Here is a 19,121-nt window from a genome sequence, read left to right as displayed (position 1 = left end):
AGAATCCTGATAGTGTTCAGTTTTGCAACAGGAGCAAAAGTCTCCTGATAGCCTATCCCATAGGATTGTGTAAACCTTCTAGCTACCAAACGAGCCTTGAATCTCTCGACTGATCCATCTACTTTGTATTTTATGGTGAAAATCCACTTGCACCCCACGGGCCTCTTCCCAACCGGCAAATTTGTGATAGTCCATGTCCCATTCTTCTCAAGTGCATCAATCTCATCTTGTACTGCCTTCTTCCATTCTGAAATTTTGAATGCCTCTTGTATTGTGTTGGGAACCTGAGTATCATCAAGAGAAGTAGCAAATGCTCTGTAAGATGGTGATAGTCCTTCATACGTAACATAATTCCCAATTGGATGATCTGTACATCTCCTAACACCCTTCCTCAATGCAATCGACAAAGTAGAATCATCAATGTTGGGAATTGACACCTCTCCAGCCCTATCCTCACCTATGTTCTCTTCAGGTAGACTTGAAATGGAGTCAATATATTGGCCACATGTTGGCTCTGATTTGTGCTCTAATTCCTGTCTTTTCCTCCTCCTGATGTATACTTGTAAGTTCTCATTAGCAAGTTGTGGGGCTATAGGTTGAATAGGCGTGGGAGACTGGATGGTCATGGGAGAAGGAACATTTGTGGGTTGGGCTGGCCGGACTGATGACGGCATGGGTGTGGACAACTCAGTGGGCGTGGATTGGGAAGGATTTGGTGACTCTGAGTGAGAAAAAGGTACAGCCTCGAGAAGAGACTCCCAAACTTAATGTTCATTCATGCTCTCCCCTTGAACATGAGATTTGGGATAGAAGAAGACATGTTCAAAGAAAGAGACATCCATGGTGGTGTAAAATATTTTGTTGGTTGGAGAATAACATTTGTACCCTTTTTGGGTTGGAGAATACCCTAGGAAAATGCACTTATTGGCTCGAGGAGCAAATTTGCTATGATTTTGAGGATACACATGAACGAATGCCATGCAACCAAATACTTTGAGTGGTAAATCAGAAGAGGATGCATGGGTGTGAGGGAATTTTTTTAAGAGAAGTTGACGTGGGGATTGAAAGGTAAGCACTCTGGATGGCATACGATTAATCAAATAGGTAGCCGTGAGAATGGCTTCCCCCCAGAAATAGTTTGGAACATTAGAGGAAAACATAAGGCACCGGGCAACCTCCAAGAGATGTCTATTCTTGCGTTCAGCCACCCCATTTTGTTGTGGGGTGTCAACGCAAGAACTTATGTGGATAATGCCGTGATTTTGAAGATAGGTACTGAGACTACTAGTAAAGTATTCCTTTGCATTATCTGACTTGAGGACCTGAATTTTGGAATTGAATTGATTTTGAACCATAAGATTGAAGGTTTGAAAAATGTGCTCGACCTCTGACTTTTCTTTCATAAGGAAAACCCATGTTACCCGTGTATGATCATCAACGAATGTCACAAACCATCGAGTGCCAGAAATATTTTTTATCCGTGAGGGACCCCACACATCACTATGTACTAAAGAGAAAACAGTCGAAGGTTTGTATGGGATTTGAGGATATACTGTTCGATTATGCTTTGCAAACTGACAAATTTCACAGTGATAAAATGCTGGATTTTTATTGATAAATAATTTGGGAAACAATTTTGCAAGGTAAACAAAGCTAGGATGACCAAGGCGATAGTGTAACATTATAATCTCACTATCTTTATTGACCTTAGAATTTGACATAGAATTGAAAGACTCTAACAGACTCTGAGACTGTACGCAACTTGCTTGAGAGACTTGGTTTGAGAATCGGCCACATGGGAGGAGGTAGAGCCCGGAACACAGTTCAGCACTGCCAATCATCTTCCCCGATTTCAAGTCCTGAAAAACACACGTGTGGATAAAATTTAGTAACACATTGGAGATCACGGGCCAATTTGCTAATGGACAAAAGATTACAATCCAAGTTTGGAACATGGAGGACAGAGTCAAGATACAATTCTTTAGTAAGTTTTATGGAACTTGTCCTGACAATTTTTGACTTTGAACCATCAGCAATATGGACGGATGAATGACCATTACTTGGCTTGTAATTTTGAAGAATGGCAACATCTCCTATCATGTGATTAGAAGCACCTGTGTCCACTATCCACGGCTTCATTCCTCCTCGATTAGCAGTGAAGGCTGTCCCGGTAGTACTACCACTGCCAACTTGGCTTAATAGTTTCTGTAACATCTCCATCTGCTCTTTGTTGAATGAACTCGGCTCGGGAACAAATGTGCTCTCAGAGTTGGCAGCCATGTGTGCTCTGCCATCTCTGTCAAACCGTGGCTTTGGTTTCCAATCAGCCGGTTTGCCATGAAGCTTCCAGCAAGCCTCCTTATAATGACCTAGTTTCTTACAATAATCACACCAAGGCCTATCCCGTTTCTGACGATCTCCACCACTACTATTAAATGACCGAGCAGCAAGGGCAGAGGCATCCAATGTTGGGGCAGGTTGCTCTTTGGATCCCATCATCACTTTCTTTCTACTTTCTTCATACCTAACCTCTGAAAAAGCCTCCCTGAGACTTGGCAGGGGTTTAATGCCCATGATTCGGCCTCTAACATCATCCAATTCCCTGTTTAGTCCTAGGAAAAACTTGAACAGTCTCTTATGTTCCACAATCCGCCTGTATGTTGCTGCATCATCCGAACATTTCCATGAGTGAGTCTCGAATAAGTCAAGTTGCTGCCAATACCTTGTGAGTGTGTTGTAATACCGAGTAACTGACTGCTCTCCTTGGCGGAAGTCATGTAGGGCTGATTCAACCTGAAAAAGTTCTGAAGCATTTTCAGAACTGGAGTAAGTTTCTTTGGCTGCATCCCATATGTCCTTTGCAGTCCCAAACAACAAGAAATTTTCACCTATGTCATTGTTCATGGAATTGATAAGCCATGACATGATCATGCTGTTTTCAATCTTCCACTTCCTGAAACCCGGTTTTGTAGTTTCTGGCATGGCTGCTTCTCCAGTGAGGTACTCATCCTTTCCTTTACCGCAAATGAACAGCAACACAGATTGTGACCACTGTAAATAGTTATGGCCATTTAATTTGTGTCCTGTGATGAGAATAGGAGAGGAATCACTGCCACCAAGGTTTGGAATTTCAAAACTGCCTCCTGATTCTGGTGCCGTGACATTGGATACTTGTGATGATGCCATTCCGTATTTTGTCATGGAGATGAGGAAGACAGCCGAATATGGTTGCTGGAAATAGGGAAGAGGAGAAAACCAGAGATACCGGCCTGAGAGACAGCCAAATATGGTTGCTGGAAATAGGGAAGAGAAGAAAACTAGAGATACCGGCCTGAGAACAGGGACTGATGGCCGGAATGAGAGATGGCCAGAGAGGTTTAGCTAGAATGAATGATAGCCTGAATAAGAGGTGGCCAGAAGAGATTAGGGTTTTAGAAAACTGGCTCTGATACCATGAAGAATTTCTGAACTCTTTTGTTTTTATTCGGTACACACCATACACATATATATACACAAATGACTGAATAAGAAGATATCTATCTAGCTTGATTCTCTCCTAAAAAATAGGAAACTGAATCCTAAGGAAATATCCTAAATGATCTCTCCTTTTTTATTCCTAAAATACTTTCCTAAATTAAAACCCTAACTTTGAATGCTGAATTTCAACAAAAACCAAGGTGCAAAGTCCCACCATAGCTGGATTTCAAAGACTTCTACCCCAACCACTACATGCAACCTTTCTTTTTTGAACCAAAACAAGGCTACAAAAAGAAAGAAAAAACCTAGAGAGATAAAAGCTAGACACCATGCCAATCACCCATAAAATTCAGAAGAATGGAGAATCTAAATCCAAAAACTATTGAGACCACTCTAGAAGAGAATGGAAAAGGAGGTTCCTCAAACATTGGTCTAACAACTCTTCCTCTTGGAATGTTCTTCGGTTTCGCTCTCCCCAAATATACTAAAAAAGACAAATAGGCGTCAATCTCCAAACTGTTTTCCTCTTCTTCCCTAGCCTCATAATTTTCCATTTCAAAAGCAGATTTCTCACTAAAGCCGGAAACACCCACACCAGTCCAAAAGATGATAGCAACAAAGTCCATAGCTCCCTTGTCTTACCACAATGAATCAAAATGTGGTCTGCCAATTCCTCACAAGAATCCTCTTTCCTGTTGGATTTCACAAGAATCCTCGTCCACTACAGCATCTGCCTATCTCTCATCTCCTCATCAACAGTTAAAAAACCTCTGCAAACATCGCTAAACTTCTTGAAAAATTCTTCTCCCCATAAATGCAAAGGTAACCCTAGCACTCTTACACAATGCTCAACCCTGAGACAACCTACATCAAGCTTCCACCAATCCAATTGCACCTCTTTCCCCTCAAAACAACAATTACCCAAAAGCCAAACCCTTTTTGCTTTAGAAACATTATCAAACTCAAAAACATATTAGAAAGTCCCCTAACAAGGAGAGATGAAGATAACCTCTCTCACCTTCCACGAGTATCTAACCCAATCTTTGAGAGAACCCAAATCCCTTATCTGGACTGGACTGTCCCCCCCATCTCCCCACCAAGCACTTTTTGAGGAGCTTTGAATTTCTGAACACCCTCCTTCGACTCACCCTGAACCTAGACCGACTTCCCTATCACTTTTTTTTCCTCTACTCACCACTTTTGCAAAGGACTTACCCTTGGGGGAGCTTCTCTTCCACTACCATCCACCAAAAGACGGGCATGCTCCTTGGATGACCGTGCCTTCTTGAACTCCAAGACAACACCAATTTCCCTCAGTTTAGAGGCAAGGGTCTTCCACCCCCCCAGACCATCGCTTCCTTCAAGAAATACTAAGGAGAAACCTTTTTACTCCAAAGACAACACAGAGCACAATAGGAATCTCCCTCCCTTGTTGCTACGAAGACCCAGCTTGTAGCCCCTACCACCTTCATTTCAACCCATGAAGAAGGAATTTCCAGACTGTCCTACACAACAGGCCTCAACCCCTTCCTGCAACTGAGCTAGCCCCCTCTCACCAAACCTACTCTAAGAGGAAAACCCCGCCCACTCTTCACTACCTTACCCACCATCTTCCTTTGACTTGCTCCATCAAAATCTCAAAAGATTTCGACTCGACTCCAAACCAGCAACTTCCCCTTTGCAAAGCCATCACTGAAACTACCCTAAGATTCTCTGTGATGCTTTGATACCTTGCTTGTAAAATTTCTTTTTTCTTGTCTTGAAGGATAGCTTGTCCTTCCTGTATCCTGCATTTCTTTCTATAATTTAATAAATCATTTGTTCTAAAAATATAATTCAAAATAATTAATAGACATCATCAATTCCACATGATTTTTGCTACCTATCTACCTAATGGAGCCTGCTAGTTTAACTTGTAGATGTGAGTGGTCAGTGTTCACATGCTACAGTCGAAAGAGGCTCCAAGAATCTGGCTCCTATTGGCAAAAACTTAAGTACAATTTTTCGTGTGGGTCCCTAAAAAGGGGTAAAGGAGAGGATACTAACTGGGACACCCATCTGTTTGGCAGGGAATTCATACAAGCTCTTGCCAAGATTATTCCTAATAGATTAAGGTGATTTGGCTGAAAGGTTTTGGAATTTTCAATGGGTTTAAAAGAATCCAAGATATTATTGTCATCGTGAAAAGCTATTGATTCCAGGTTTCAGGGCTTTAGATCAGATGTGGTGTGTAAGTTGGAAATAGAAAAAGCTTATGAAAATGTTCAAAGGAATTTCTTGTCTCTTTGAACAGAGAGGATGGACTCTGAGCAAAGGTGGGATTGCTTGGATCAAATTCATCTTACTGTTAGATTTTCCATCTTGGTTGACAGGAGATCCCTCAGGTTTCTGGTTATAATGCCCCAGGTACATAAAAGAAAAACAAAATTACTTTAGGGATACTTCTATGTTGTACCTTAAAGTTATGTAAATAGCGAATATAACAAAATAATCACAATCTTCCATCATGTTCAAAACTAAAATACGTGATAGAAGACAGAATTTAGAAAAAGAAAATTGCAAATTTTTTAAAATAATGAATGCAACAAAATGATCACAATCTTCCATCATGTTCAAAACTAAAATACATTATAGAAGACAAAGAATTTAGAAGAAGAAGATTGCAAATTGTTAGTGTACTTGGATAAAAAGACCATTAAAGCATCAACAAATGAGGGAAAAGGATAGAGAAAATGTGTCATTAGGAAATATCATTGAATACCTGCAACTGTTTGGAAGTAATACCAGATATATTTTTGGCAAATTTTTCTTGGATATCTAAATTTTCTTCCCCAACATGCTCTCCATGTAATCCAAGTGCCTCCCTCGTGTTTTTAAATCTTTCTTTACATTCCTCAAGGAAACCTGATAGATTGGTCTTGAAGGCATCAGAACAACCCTCAGCAGATGTATTATGTTCTTTGAGCCTTTTCACAGTCTCCTCAATTTGCAAAGCAGACAAACTTGCATTTTCTCCAGCGGGACATGTAGCCTGTACAAGGACAATATTCAACTAAATGTATTGTTCAACTTCGCAAAAACTTGTGTGCCAAAAAAACAAACTACTGAAGGCACCAGGTTCAGACCTTCACTTTCAAAAACAATCTATTAAAATTCAAAGGAAAGCCATCTTTTCCTTCCATCCTTGCTGGATCCATACCATCATCTCCATAAAGAAATTGAACTATGCTTCCATTGGCATTTCGTACTGTTTCATCATACTGAATGGACAGGTCCTCTAATGCTTTCATTAATCTACGAGACATGTACCCGGTGTCAGCTGTTTTTACCTACAGTAATGACAATAATCAAATAAGCATATGATTCAAGGGTTAAGTGCTACTAAACCTTAATGATTAACAAAGGGACTAGATGTTATCATGATGTAGCAAACGATGTATATACAGAAACTACTATGTAGATATTTTGCTTTTATACTTTATGCAGAGAATGCCAGTGAAAAAAAAAGTAAAAAAAGATCAGAACATTAAAAAGTACTATCAGTTATTTCAGCAGTTGAGAAATTCAATCTCAATGTGAGAATTAAGAAACTGAATAAAGCTTCACAAGTAAAAACATTGGAACCTTCAGAGTATGACCTGGTGAAAGCAATAATGTTTTTTTGCCATCATTCCAAGTTCATGAAAGAGGAGGATAAAACATTTTTCCTTTGCTTGGGAGACAATGTGGCACGAGGTTGAACAAGCCTTCAAATATAGATGATTTTTCTGGTCTCCTGTTACCAGTCTTTAAACAAAATAAATTTTCCATTATTTTTTCGATTAAAGTAAAAACTTTTGAGATTGGAGTTGATACTAAGAAGAGGAAGAATGGAGAAAAAGAAGGTACAGAAAGATTTAGATCATCCAACTAAATTCCCATACGTTCTCATTTATTTAAATGTTAACCAAGATTACAATAATACCTCTAGTGGCTTCTGAGATTTTCAAATCTAACACTTCAACATGCACTAAGGAAGCACTTTTGTATCGATGCCGTATAAAAATTTTATTAACTCATACAATTTACTATTTCTTTTTATTAGGCAAGTAAGATAACATCATTAAAGAAGTGGCTAACAAAAGAAAGGAGCACAAAGCTAAAAAGCAAGATATGTATAAGAGCAACACAAGGTGAAAAAGATAGTATCATTAAATGTCCACAGAGTTTATAAATTGCTTTTTCTGCCATTTGTCTATGCATATAGTCTTAATTTTTGTGGACCAGCATACATATTTACTTTTGGATCAGCAATTATACATCTTGGAAGGATTATTCGTCCTTCCTTTGTGTTTACCATACAATAAATGAACATGTTTGTTTCCAATAAATAAATAAAGAAGAGCAAGAAGAAATCCAGGCACCTCCTTAACTCCTACCAAGCTATCAATAAAATCAAACAAAAGGAGAAAAACTAAGGGAACCCTTGACCGCAAAAATAAATAAATAAATAAAAGATTTGACGAAAAACTTTTCCAACTTCTAATCCACCGTTCTATTTCCTAAAAGATTTTGTTATTGCACTCTCTCCAAATATGCCAAAATAAGCCAATAGAAGCCAACATTTGCACCTTCTTACACCTCTTACCCACAAAGCATCCATGCCACCCCAACAATTTTCTGATTGACCAAGGGAAAACTCATGAAAGAGCTAAGGTGAGCAAAATTTTCCACAACTAGGAGCCAAATCATATAATGGGTAAGAATATGATTTTCCGACTCCTCCATAGCATTCCATAGGCAGCCACCATTACCAAAGAACAACCTTTTGCCAGGAGTTGACCACAAGTCAGGATCTTCTCCCAAAGAACCTACAATGCAAAGAATACAATTGAAGAGGCGCTCTTGAGCTCCTCACATCCTTAGCAAACTGGAATAGATAATAAGGACAAGTATAAGGACTTCAAACAAAGCCGTTGTTCTCCATCCTCTCTGGCAACAAGTACTACCATTGAATGAATGAGCTGAAAGAAAAAGCCAACCAACACAAGCTCCAAATCATGGAATGAGCATAAAAGATTCCAATGGGCTTGCCAATGCCCTCCAATTCCGTGCGATCACATTTAAGGGAAGAAAGTCTAAACATAAAATGGAAGCCATTCTTAAGGGAAGACCCCCCACCATCTTTTGTAATAAAACATAAACTTGGTCTTAAGACTGTGCCCTACTAAAATGTTGATTCTAAGCTAGACATGCTCCCAATCTTTTCCTTTCTAATAGCTTTCCACACACACACAAACTTCCTTTGAGCACCTTTGAGCATTAATTTCTGTCCAACCAGCCCCAAAGAAAGTGCATCTTAATCTTCTCCAACAGAAACCCCACTGCTCTAGGAATCACCAAGAACACATGAACAAATCAATAAACTAGAAAGGATTCTTTCAATAAGTGTAAAGGTTCTCCTTTAGACATGCATTGCCTTTTCTAGGAAGCAAGCCTTCTTTTAATCCTTTCCTCCATGAGTTCCCACAATGAACATGGCTTAAAAAGGAGCACCAAAAGAAGGTTCAAACACTTAATGTGGATAACATATCTAGAATAAGTACTCACAAAAGGGTCTTACAAGGAAGCTTGACCTCTGCATCCTGGGATTTTATCAAAAATGTCTCCATGGAGAGTTTTTCATGCTATTCACGATCAAGAAATAGTGTAAGCTTCCTGTCTGACTTCTTCTGCAATGGCCTCATTAAAATTAAATTAGCTTTATAGAGATCTATCCAAAAGTGTCGAGCTTGAGACAAGGAGAATGAAGTGCAAAGCTGAAAGGATTATTGTGGAGAAAAAATCTTTTCAGGTAGAGTTTGAAGGTTCGAATGGTGGAACTTGGGTATCGGTAACAGAGAGGAGCCGAGGTTTCGTAGTTTCAATAGGATTTGACATGGAGGAGTTGGATTGGCTGATGGAGCATTTGAAGAAAGCTGTGGAGGTGGAGGCTTCTAGGGGTTTTGTAAGAAAGATCAGGGGCAAGACTAAGACCCTCTTGATGGAGATATGCTTCAATAACAGAGGGCGGTTCATGAAAATTACAGAATTTGTTACAAAAAGGAAACCTCTTTTTCTTGTCGTCCCCGAGGGCGTCAAAGGGAAAGGATGGGAAGATCTTAGGAAGACAATTCTATCAATGCAAGAGTATTCTGAACGAGACGGAGGAACTTCGAAGGAGAAGAATGGTGATATTCGGATGAATGGGGACACTTTCAGAGGAGGACGGTCATATGCAGAAGTGGTGGCAGAGGCTGGTTTGAGGACTGGAGGTACGTGGTCAGCTGGAAAATGGGCCAGAGCTGTAATATGTGAAAGCCAAGAAAAAGTCCAAGACTGGACTCACGAAGGAAGAGCCATTGTGAGGATGATGGGGATGAAAGGAATGGTGTCCATTAACCCCATTTCTGCTTTTAAAGGATGTTTCTTTGTGAGTTCAACAAGGAGAGCGGAAAGGGTTCACGATCAGGGAAGACTTTTAGTGAAAGGAAGGACGATTCTGCTAAGGAAATGGTCGCCTAAGGAAAATATGGTGGTTCAAGGAAAGTTCAGGAGGGGCTGGCTAGTTCTGAAAGGTCTCCCTTTCCATTTGTGGGATGAAATCCAGTTGAAGTTCATTTTGAAGCAATGGGGGAGAGTAACGAAGGTGGCAAAGGAAACTTTGAAGTTGGTGGACTTGACGAGGGTGAAGCTGTGGGTGGAGATGCTTCCAAACGTCGTGTTACCAGCGTTGCTTGAGGTGGAAGATGGAGAATGGTCCTATACAGTAGCAGTTTCAGTCATCGGAGAAGACGACGATGCCGACGCTGTCACGTCTGAAATCAACCGTAGCAGGAACGAGTGGGTGAGAGTGGGTGGTTGCGTCTCTCAGTTGCCAAAAGTTGCAGAAGGGCTACGAGGCAATGTTAGGGACATCGAGTGCTACAGAAAGAGGAGTCTTCCCCGGGCACGTCATCGGCAATCAAGGATGCGTTTGGCAGAGAAAGGGGAGATAGGAGGAGGATGGAGCAGATCGGGTCCAGCTGATTTTATTAGGCCTGAGAATGAGTCCTCCTCTAAAGCCCACAAGGTTAGGGCCCAAAGTGGGATGAGGCATAGCGGGCTTCAAGATGGCCCAGAAGATCCTCAAGCCCACCAGTCTGCATCGACGTCGTCCCTTTCTCCCTAGCGAGATGCTTCTCCTACAAGGGCGATCGCGAAGTTCAGTCCAGATGATGCAAGGGCCGGCGCCGAGGCTTTCTTTGGAGAAAAAGGTCGGGCCGTTGAGCTAAAGGCCCAGTCCCTTCCCAACCCTAGGCCATCGTCAGACAACACCGTGGGCTGTAAGTGTAAAGGCCCGTCGGGGTTGGGCCAAATCTTAGGAGGAATGAAGTCCTCTGGTATGGAAGTCTCGTCGCGAAGGGAAGAGATCGAAGCGAGGAAGGGGAAAGCCCCCGCGGTTCACACGAGAGATGCTACGCAGGAGGAAGAGTCGGCAATCTCAAAGAAGACGTGGTCTAACCTCTTCCCTCCAAGCGCCGATCGACGACAGGGAGATCAGTGTCGCAGTGAGCCTATTCTCATACGGGGATCGTCGTCGTCAAGTGAAGACCGCATCATGGAAGAGGAGTTTGGGATGGGTTTTCAGATGGAGCGAGGAATCATAGTGAATCCTCTCTCCAGATGTCCTCTGACTGGCAATATTTCGAAGGAGGACACCTCGGCGAGCTGTGTGGAAGTCAACCGAGGGCTAATGGGACGAGTGGGGTTTGATCCTCGTGGCTATTCAGACATGGTTTCACCTTCTAAGTCAATAACCAGAGGTAAAGGACCAATCTTTGAGGGGACTTGTGAAATTCCGGGAGCCAAAATCCTGGAGGTATGTCAGCCCTCTTCTTCTCAGCCACCCGAGTCTCCTTCTCTTCCTTTCTGTAGTCCGGATTCTCCTTGATGAATCCCTCTGGTCCTCTTCTTCCCAATTCAGTCCCTCTTCCTCAGTCTCCTACGGAAAATCAAGGCATCTCAAATTTTTTTTATGAAAAGGTGGTGTTGACTGTTTAAAACCTGGTGACATCCCTGACCGTGTTGAGGTGGAGAACCAATGTGCTTTATCTAACCAGATGACCGAGTGCTGTACCCCTAAGGAATCTATTGTCAGGTCGCATAAGGAGGATTCGGATTTCCTTATTGATGGCCTGTCCCCGGGAAAATGGCCAAAGTGCGAGAGGTATTATGCTCTCTTGACATTAAGGTATATTCTAGGAGGAAGAATAGAGGCCCCATAGGTTATTGAGACTTGTTGGTTTTGGCTCGGAAGGTTAGGGTCTTCGTGTTTTCCCATGAAAATCATTAGCTGGAACGTGAGGGGTTTGGGTTCAAGGAATAAGCGTAGGATGGTTAAAGATTTTCTTAGGTCAGAGAATCCGGATGTTGTGATGATTCAGGAAACAAAGAAGGAGAAGTGTGATAGAAAGTTTGTGGGAAGTGTCTGGACGATCAGAAATAAGGATTGGGTCGCTCTTCCGGCGTCTGGGGCATCAGGTGGGATTTTGATCATCTGGGATTCAAAAAAGCTGTGTAGAGAGGAGGTGGTAATAGGATCTTTCTCGGTCTCAGTCAAGTTCTCTTTGGACGAATGTGGACCTCTTTGGATTTCTGCTGTTTATGGTCCAAATAGTCCCTCACTTAGGAAGGATTTTTGGGTGGAACTTTTTGACATATATGGATTAACTTACCCGCTATGGTGTGTGGGCGGTGATTTTAATGTCATTAGGAGAAGCTCAGAAAAAATGGGGGGTTCTAGCCTAACTCCAAGCATGAGGGACTTTGATAGTTTTATTAGAGAATGTGAGTTGCTTAACCCGCCTCTTCGGAATGCTTCATTCACTTGGTCGAATATGCAAGAGTCTCCCGTGTGTAAGAGATTGGACCGTTTTCTCTACTCAAATGAGTGGGGGATGCTCTTCCCCCAAGGCCTTCAAGAAGCCTTAATCAGAAGGACATCGGATCACTGGCCAATTGTTATGGATACCAACCCGTTTATGTGGGGGCCAACACCTTTTAGGTTTGAGAATATGTGGTTACAACACTCTAAATTCAAGGAGAACTTTAAAGATTGGTGGAGTGGGTTTCAAGGAAACGGATGGGAAGGTCATAAGTTCATGAGGAGACTTCAATATGTTAAAGCTAAATTGAAGGAGTGGAATAAGTTTTCTTTTGGAGAGCTTAAAGAAAAGAAAAAAAGTATTCTCAATGATTTAGCTAACTTTGATGCCATTGAGCAGGAAGGGGGTCTCAATCCTGATTTGTTAAGTCAAAGAGCCTCAAGAAAAGGGGAGTTAGAGGAATTAATATTGAGGGAGGAAATTCATTGGAGACAAAAAGCCAAAGTGAAATGGGTCAAGGAAGGGGAGTGCAATTCTAAGTTTTATCATAAAGTGGCTAATGGCAGGCGGAATAGGAAATACATCAAGGAGTTGGAGGATGAGAGGGGCTTAGTGCTGAAGAACGCCGAGAGTATCACAGAGGAGATCTTACAGTACTTTGAAAAGCTTTACACAAATCCTACAGGAGAGTCTTGGGGTGTTGAAGGATTAGATTGGTCCCCTATTTCGAATGAGAGTGCGCTAAGGTTAAACTCCCCTTTCACTGAAGAAGAGATTTATAAGGCCATTTTTCAGTTGGATAGGGACAAGGCTCCGGGGCCAGATGGCTTTACTATTGCCGTATTCCAAGAGTGTTGGGATGTGATTAAGGAGGATTTGGTGAGAGTGTTCGCTGAATTTCATAGGAGTGGAATTATCAATCAAAGCATTAATGCCTCTTTCATTGTTCTAATACCCAAAAAGAGTCTGTCAAAGAGAATATCAGACTTTAGACCCATTAGTTTGATTACTAGTCTCTACAAGATAATAGCCAAAGTGCTCTCAGGGCGTCTAAGAGGGGTTTTACATGAGACCATCCACTATACTCAAGGCGCTTTTGTTCAAGGGAGACAAATATTGGACGCGGTTCTTATAGCAAATGAGATAGTGGATGAGAGAAGGAGGTCAAGGGAGGAAGGTGTCGTATTCAAAATAGACTTCGAAAAGGCATACGATCACGTGAAGTGGGATTTTTTGGATCACGTGTTAGAAAAGAAGGGGTTCAGTCCTAGATGGAGGAAATGGATGAGTGGATGTTTATCTTCGGTATCTTATGCAATCTTGGTGAATGGTAGTGCTAAAGGGTGGGTTAAGGCATCAAGAGGATTGAGACAAGGCGACCCTTTATCCCCTTTTTTGTTTACTTTAGTCGCAGATGTACTGAGTAGGATGCTTATGAGAGCTGAGGAAAGAAATTTGATGGAGGGTTTCAGGGTGGGTAGGAATAGAACTAGGGTGTCCCATTTGCAATTTGCTGATGACACCATATTTTTTTCTAACTCAAGGGAGGAAGAGCTGCAGACTCTGAAGAGTCTTTTGTTAGTGTTTGGGCACATTTCTGGGCTCAAGGTCAATCTTAACAAGAGTAGTATTTATGGCATCAATCTTGATCAGGTTCATCTTTCAAGATTGGCTGAGATGCTTGATTGTAAGGCGTCTGGATGGCCTATTCTTTATCTAGGTCTCCCCTTGGGCGGGAACCCTAAGGCGCGTGGCTTTTGGGATCCAGTGATTGAGAGAATCTCAAGTAGATTAGATGGGTGGCAAAAGGCCTACTTATCCTTCGGGGGGAGGATAACTCTTATCCAATCTTGTCTTACCCAGTTGCCAAGTTACTTCCTTTCCTTATTCAAAATTCCCGCTTCAGTGGCTGCAAAAATCGAGAGGTTGCAAAGGGATTTTTTATGGTCAGGGGTTGGGGAAGGCAAAAGGGATCATTTAGTGAGGTGGGATGTGGTGTGCAAACCGAAGACAATAGGGGGTTTGGGTTTGGGGAATATATCTTGGAGGAATCTCGCTCTTCTAGGGAAATGGTTATGGAGGTACCCTAGAGAGGGTTCAGCTCTTTGGCATCAGGTCATTTTAAGCATTTATGGTGCACACTCTAATGGTTGGGATGCTAACACTCTAGTCAGATGGTCACATCGCTGTCCTTGGAAGCTATTGCTCAAGTCTTTCAGGGGTTTTCTTTGATTACTCGGTTTGTGGTAGGAAACGGGGAAAGAATTCGGTTCTGGGAAGATTTGTGGCGGGGGGACCAACCTTTGGGAATCCAATATCCAAGACTATTTAGAGTAGTTGTGGATAAAAACATTTCTATTTCTTCAGTTCTCGGTCCATCTCGGCCTTTCTTGTGGAATTTGAATTTCCGCCGTAACCTGTTAGATTCTGAGATTGAGGACTTAGAAGGCCTCATGCGCTCTCTTGATGATTTGTATCTCTCTCCTTCGGTCCCAGATGCTAGATTATGGCCATTATCCTCTTCAAGGCTTTTTTCAGTCAAATCCTTTTTTCTAGCATTATCTCAATCTTCTGGATCTCCTCAGAACTTTCCTTCAAAGTTCGTGTGGAAGTCTCAAGTTCCTTTCAAAGTGAAGTCCTTTGTCTGGTTAGTGGCACACAAGAAGGTGAATACTAATGACATGTTGCAAGTGAGAAGACCCTACAAAGCCCTTAGTCCTGATATTTGTATCCTGTGCATGAAGCACGGGGAATCAGCAGATCACCTTTTTCTTCATTGTTCCTTGACGATTGGGTTGTGGCACAGGTTATTTCAGTTAGCTAAGATGGATTGGGTTTCTCCAAGGAGCATATATGACATGATGTCCATCAAATTTCAAGGCTTCGGTAATTCTAAGAGAGGGGTAGTCTTGTGGCAAGCTGCGAGCATAGCTCTAATTCGGGTTGTGTGGTGGGAAAGAAACGCAAGGATTTTCGAGGATAAAGCAAGAAATTCAGAGTCCCTTTGGGACTTTATAGTTTTCCTTGCTTCCCTTTGGGCTTTCTGTTCCAAGGCATTTAAGGGGACTCCCCTTAATGTGATTCAGTTGGATTGGATAGCGGTGTGTTCTCCATAGGGATTGGTCCTTAGTGGGAATTCGTTTGTTTTTGTGTTTTTTCCTATATTTTAGTTGTCTTTGGTGGGAGGATTTCTCATCCTTCTTCTTGTACTTCTTTTCATATTAATATATCTTTGTGGCGTTTCCAATCAAAAAAAATGTGGATAACATCCCTACCATGTGAACCAGAAAAGTTCCCACAATGAACATGGCTTAAAAAGGAGCACCAAAAGAAGGCTTAAACACTTAATGCGGACAACATCCCTACCATGTGACCCAGAAAAATGACATTGTAGATTAATTTTGGCCAAACACCATCTCAAAGAAAAGAATGCTTGTTACACCAAGTCTAATAATTGCTCACACCAAGCCTCACGAAAAGGAAGCTTGTCAAAGAGAAGATAAGAAACCTCTACCACTTCTCCCCATTCAACGCTAGGAAACTCCCCTGCATGGTCCTAGAGAGTAACTAAATTAATGCTTCCATGACCACTACAAATGTATAGGAGAAAGGGGGTATCCCTGCCTCAAACCCCTCAACCTTTGGGAAGGTCATCATAGAGTCCTATTTATCAAGACAAAAAATATGACTGATGAGATGCACAATTCAATCCACCCAACCATCCTTTATCTAGCAGCTTGTCACCTCCAAAATACTACATCAAGCAATGTTCACAATAATAATTTACCAACACAATATATGCCATATAAAACTAGTTTTTAAATAGCTGATGGTACAAAAACCTAAGTAAATTTTGGGAAAATTTTTTGACTTTGTCAATTGCATTAACACTCCATAAGCTAGCAACAACAAAGTCACTAGAAAGGACTAACATCAATGGAATTTGGACCTGATATGGAGGCCCAGATAAAAATGAAGGGAATCCAATCCAAGGAAAAAATAAAAAGAACTGTTACAATTAAAAAAGAAAAAGAAAAAGAAAAAGAAAAAAGAAGAATCATGAAAATAACTACAGCATATTGTTTTGAGTCAACAAGTCAGAAATCTGACATAAGTCGAAAGGTCAATCTAAAGTTTCAACCACCATCTTCTAAAATTGCAGAATTAGTTAAAAGAAATTTCAGACTATGGCTTGAGTAAAAATGTAGGTGACAAATCACCAATTGAAAACCACTTCCTAAAGTTAATTCCACTAACGAGAAAATCCAGCATTCATGTCTGAAGCACCTATTTGTTCAGAGGTAGTAAAAACTAAATTAATATGTGCCGGAGGTGATGAACCCTGATTTGAATACTCTGCTGATGAATGCCACCTATGTGTGGGTAGTTTTTATGATATTTGCATTCCCTTAAATCACCACATGATTGTATAACAGCATTTTCAAATATTTATTTCAAAAATGCACATTAATTTATATGTTTCTCAATATTTTTGCTGATGGTGCCATATAGCTTTTCTGGCTCAATTATCAAAACTTCCTTTATGAATGAGGACTTGAGCCTGAGTGAAGGTTAAGAAATCAGTCCATGTAAGGTAAAAGCTTCACATCCTCAGTTTCCCAACCATGCTACAATTTGCCTTCAGCCAACAAGCTGATCAAGAAATATTTAGTTTTCATGTCCAACAGATTGATCTCCAGTTCCAAGATCAACTCAAGTTCAAGCATTCAACGAGACAAAGCTCCAATACCAACAACTTGGATCAGCTACATTGATCCTTTTTTGCCACTCAGCTTAATCTAGAGCTATAGCCTCCATCAAATCTTTAGCAATCATTTTTTTTTTTGTTTTTTTGTTTTAATCAATAAAGACTGAAATCAAATCTTTAGCAATCATGTCTATCCACAGTACCCCTATCCATGTCCTTGGTGGCCTCCCACTTCCCTTTTGTCCTTATGGTTATATTACATGAATTGAATAAGAATTTGAGGACTTATAGTCCTCCCTGAACAGGGAGAATGATGTGATATGTGTGTGCAAATCTAAATGGGTGTTCTTGCCCTTGAAGTTTTATTTAAACCTCATGTGTTCTCTTTCATGATTCATTTATCATTTACAAGCCCTCAGATTAAAAATAAACGAGGGGCTGAGTTCACACTATTTTCAGCACATGCCAAGGATCTACTTTGTTCTTTATTCAATCTGCAGAACTAAGAGCAGGTCTATTGACTATCTAGATAGCCTTGCTTTGATGCACCCTACAACATTTTTGGAATCCTATTGTTTTTTGAGGAGGCCTATCCTTCTTTAAACTGCATTCCTTTCAATACCTCTTATGTCTAATGAATCTCATGGTTCACAGCTACCCTTTTTTCAATCTCTTCTTCCTATTGTGTAAATTGTTGATTAATTTGTATGACCATTGAGCGACCTTTTTACTGCTTTCTATTATTCTAATAGATTTTTCTTTCTAATTGTTTGATTGTTGGTATCAGCTATAACCATATCAAAAAGATAAAAAAAAAAAATTAAAACTTTGCTTGATCTTCTGAATCTGAATCAACTTTTCCTTGTTTTTGGAAATAACTTAGGTCGTTTAAATAAACTATGATGATTCTAAAGCAAATTGATTGACTAAATTCAAACAATGACCAATTTCTTATTGATAACTGCATTGATTAATGCACCTTAATTCCATACTCCATCAAAAGCTTTTAATACTGAAGATGACATCTAGATTTTCTAACATACATTACATTTTAAACTGATGAGATTCCCTACTGACAGATTTCATTTGAGAGATATTAACCCATAAGATAGGTGCACTTCATTCTCAAACATAAACATTAATTGTATTAATGGACATGTCATTAATTGATCTGTAATATATTTGCAACTTGGGCTAAATTTTTGGTAAGTAAAAAAGGTAAAACATCTATAAAAAAAAAGAAAGATAAAATATTAATTTTAGGTTAAGTATATGCTTAATATATATGATGTACACACTTAAAAAAATTAAGTAATAGCTAAATAAGGTGAAGAGAGTCTAATATACCGCCGTATCAACAAGGCCTTCTCGTCCTCCCATTGTATGAAAGAAAAACTCTGTAGCTGTCAAACCAGTATAGAATGAACTAGCAACAAAACCTTTAGCCTGCATTAAGATTACAACATTCCAATAAATGCTTTTGAAAGTTCATAGTTATCAATAGGCAGTCAGTGCATTAATCATTTGGATACATAACAAAGATCTGAATGAATAATACATGCACATCTTTTATTGATTGGTACAAATAGCATTTTCTTTTTTCGATAAGGAAAAGTATTGTATTATGAAGAGATGCTAAAATAGTGATTCAAAATATACAGAATAGAAAGGGAAACACTCACCCCCTAACATTTGAAACAAAAAACTATCCACAAAGATATACAAAAAACAACCCCTCCCTTAATGGGAACTCACCCAATCAATGAACTCAAAAAAGGTTGTTGTACCATCTTTTATAAACAATTTAGTCTCCGATTAAAGTAGGTTACGAAAATAATTTTTCAGTCTTTGGATGGACAACATATTATCTTCAAAGACGATTCTATTCCTTGTCTTCCAAACTGTCCAAAAAATGTAAAGAGGACCCATTCTCCAAATTGTCTTGCATTTTTTTTCCCACAAAGAATCCATTCCAACCCAAGAGGTTTTCCCTAACCGAAGAAGGAAACACCTAAGACACTAAAAAGAGTGAAAAACATCTCCCACGATGC

The 19,121-nt window shown here is 40.3% G+C and overlaps 1 protein-coding gene across 2 annotated transcripts in view; it reads right to left on the bottom strand.

The window, feature by feature from the left end:
• LOC117916866 (DNA-directed RNA polymerase III subunit 1) overlaps positions 1-19,121 on the bottom strand; it is a 69,668-nt gene that overhangs the window by 12,518 nt on the left and 38,029 nt on the right. For both annotated transcript variants that reach the window (XM_034833066.1, XM_034833067.1), the window contains 3 exons: positions 18,418-18,516; positions 6,603-6,806; positions 6,239-6,508 (listed from right to left, as the gene is read on the bottom strand). In XM_034833066.1, the coding sequence (XP_034688957.1) occupies positions 6,239-6,508; positions 6,603-6,806; positions 18,418-18,516 (573 nt within the window). The remainder of the gene's footprint in view (positions 1-6,238; positions 6,509-6,602; positions 6,807-18,417; positions 18,517-19,121) is intronic.

This window comes from Vitis riparia, chromosome 6 (assembly GCF_004353265.1).
Source record: "Vitis riparia cultivar Riparia Gloire de Montpellier isolate 1030 chromosome 6, EGFV_Vit.rip_1.0, whole genome shotgun sequence".
Taxonomy (NCBI): Eukaryota; Viridiplantae; Streptophyta; class Magnoliopsida; order Vitales; family Vitaceae; genus Vitis; species Vitis riparia.
Note: the sequence above shows the minus strand (reverse complement) of the source record. Positions and strands in the feature narration are given on the sequence as shown.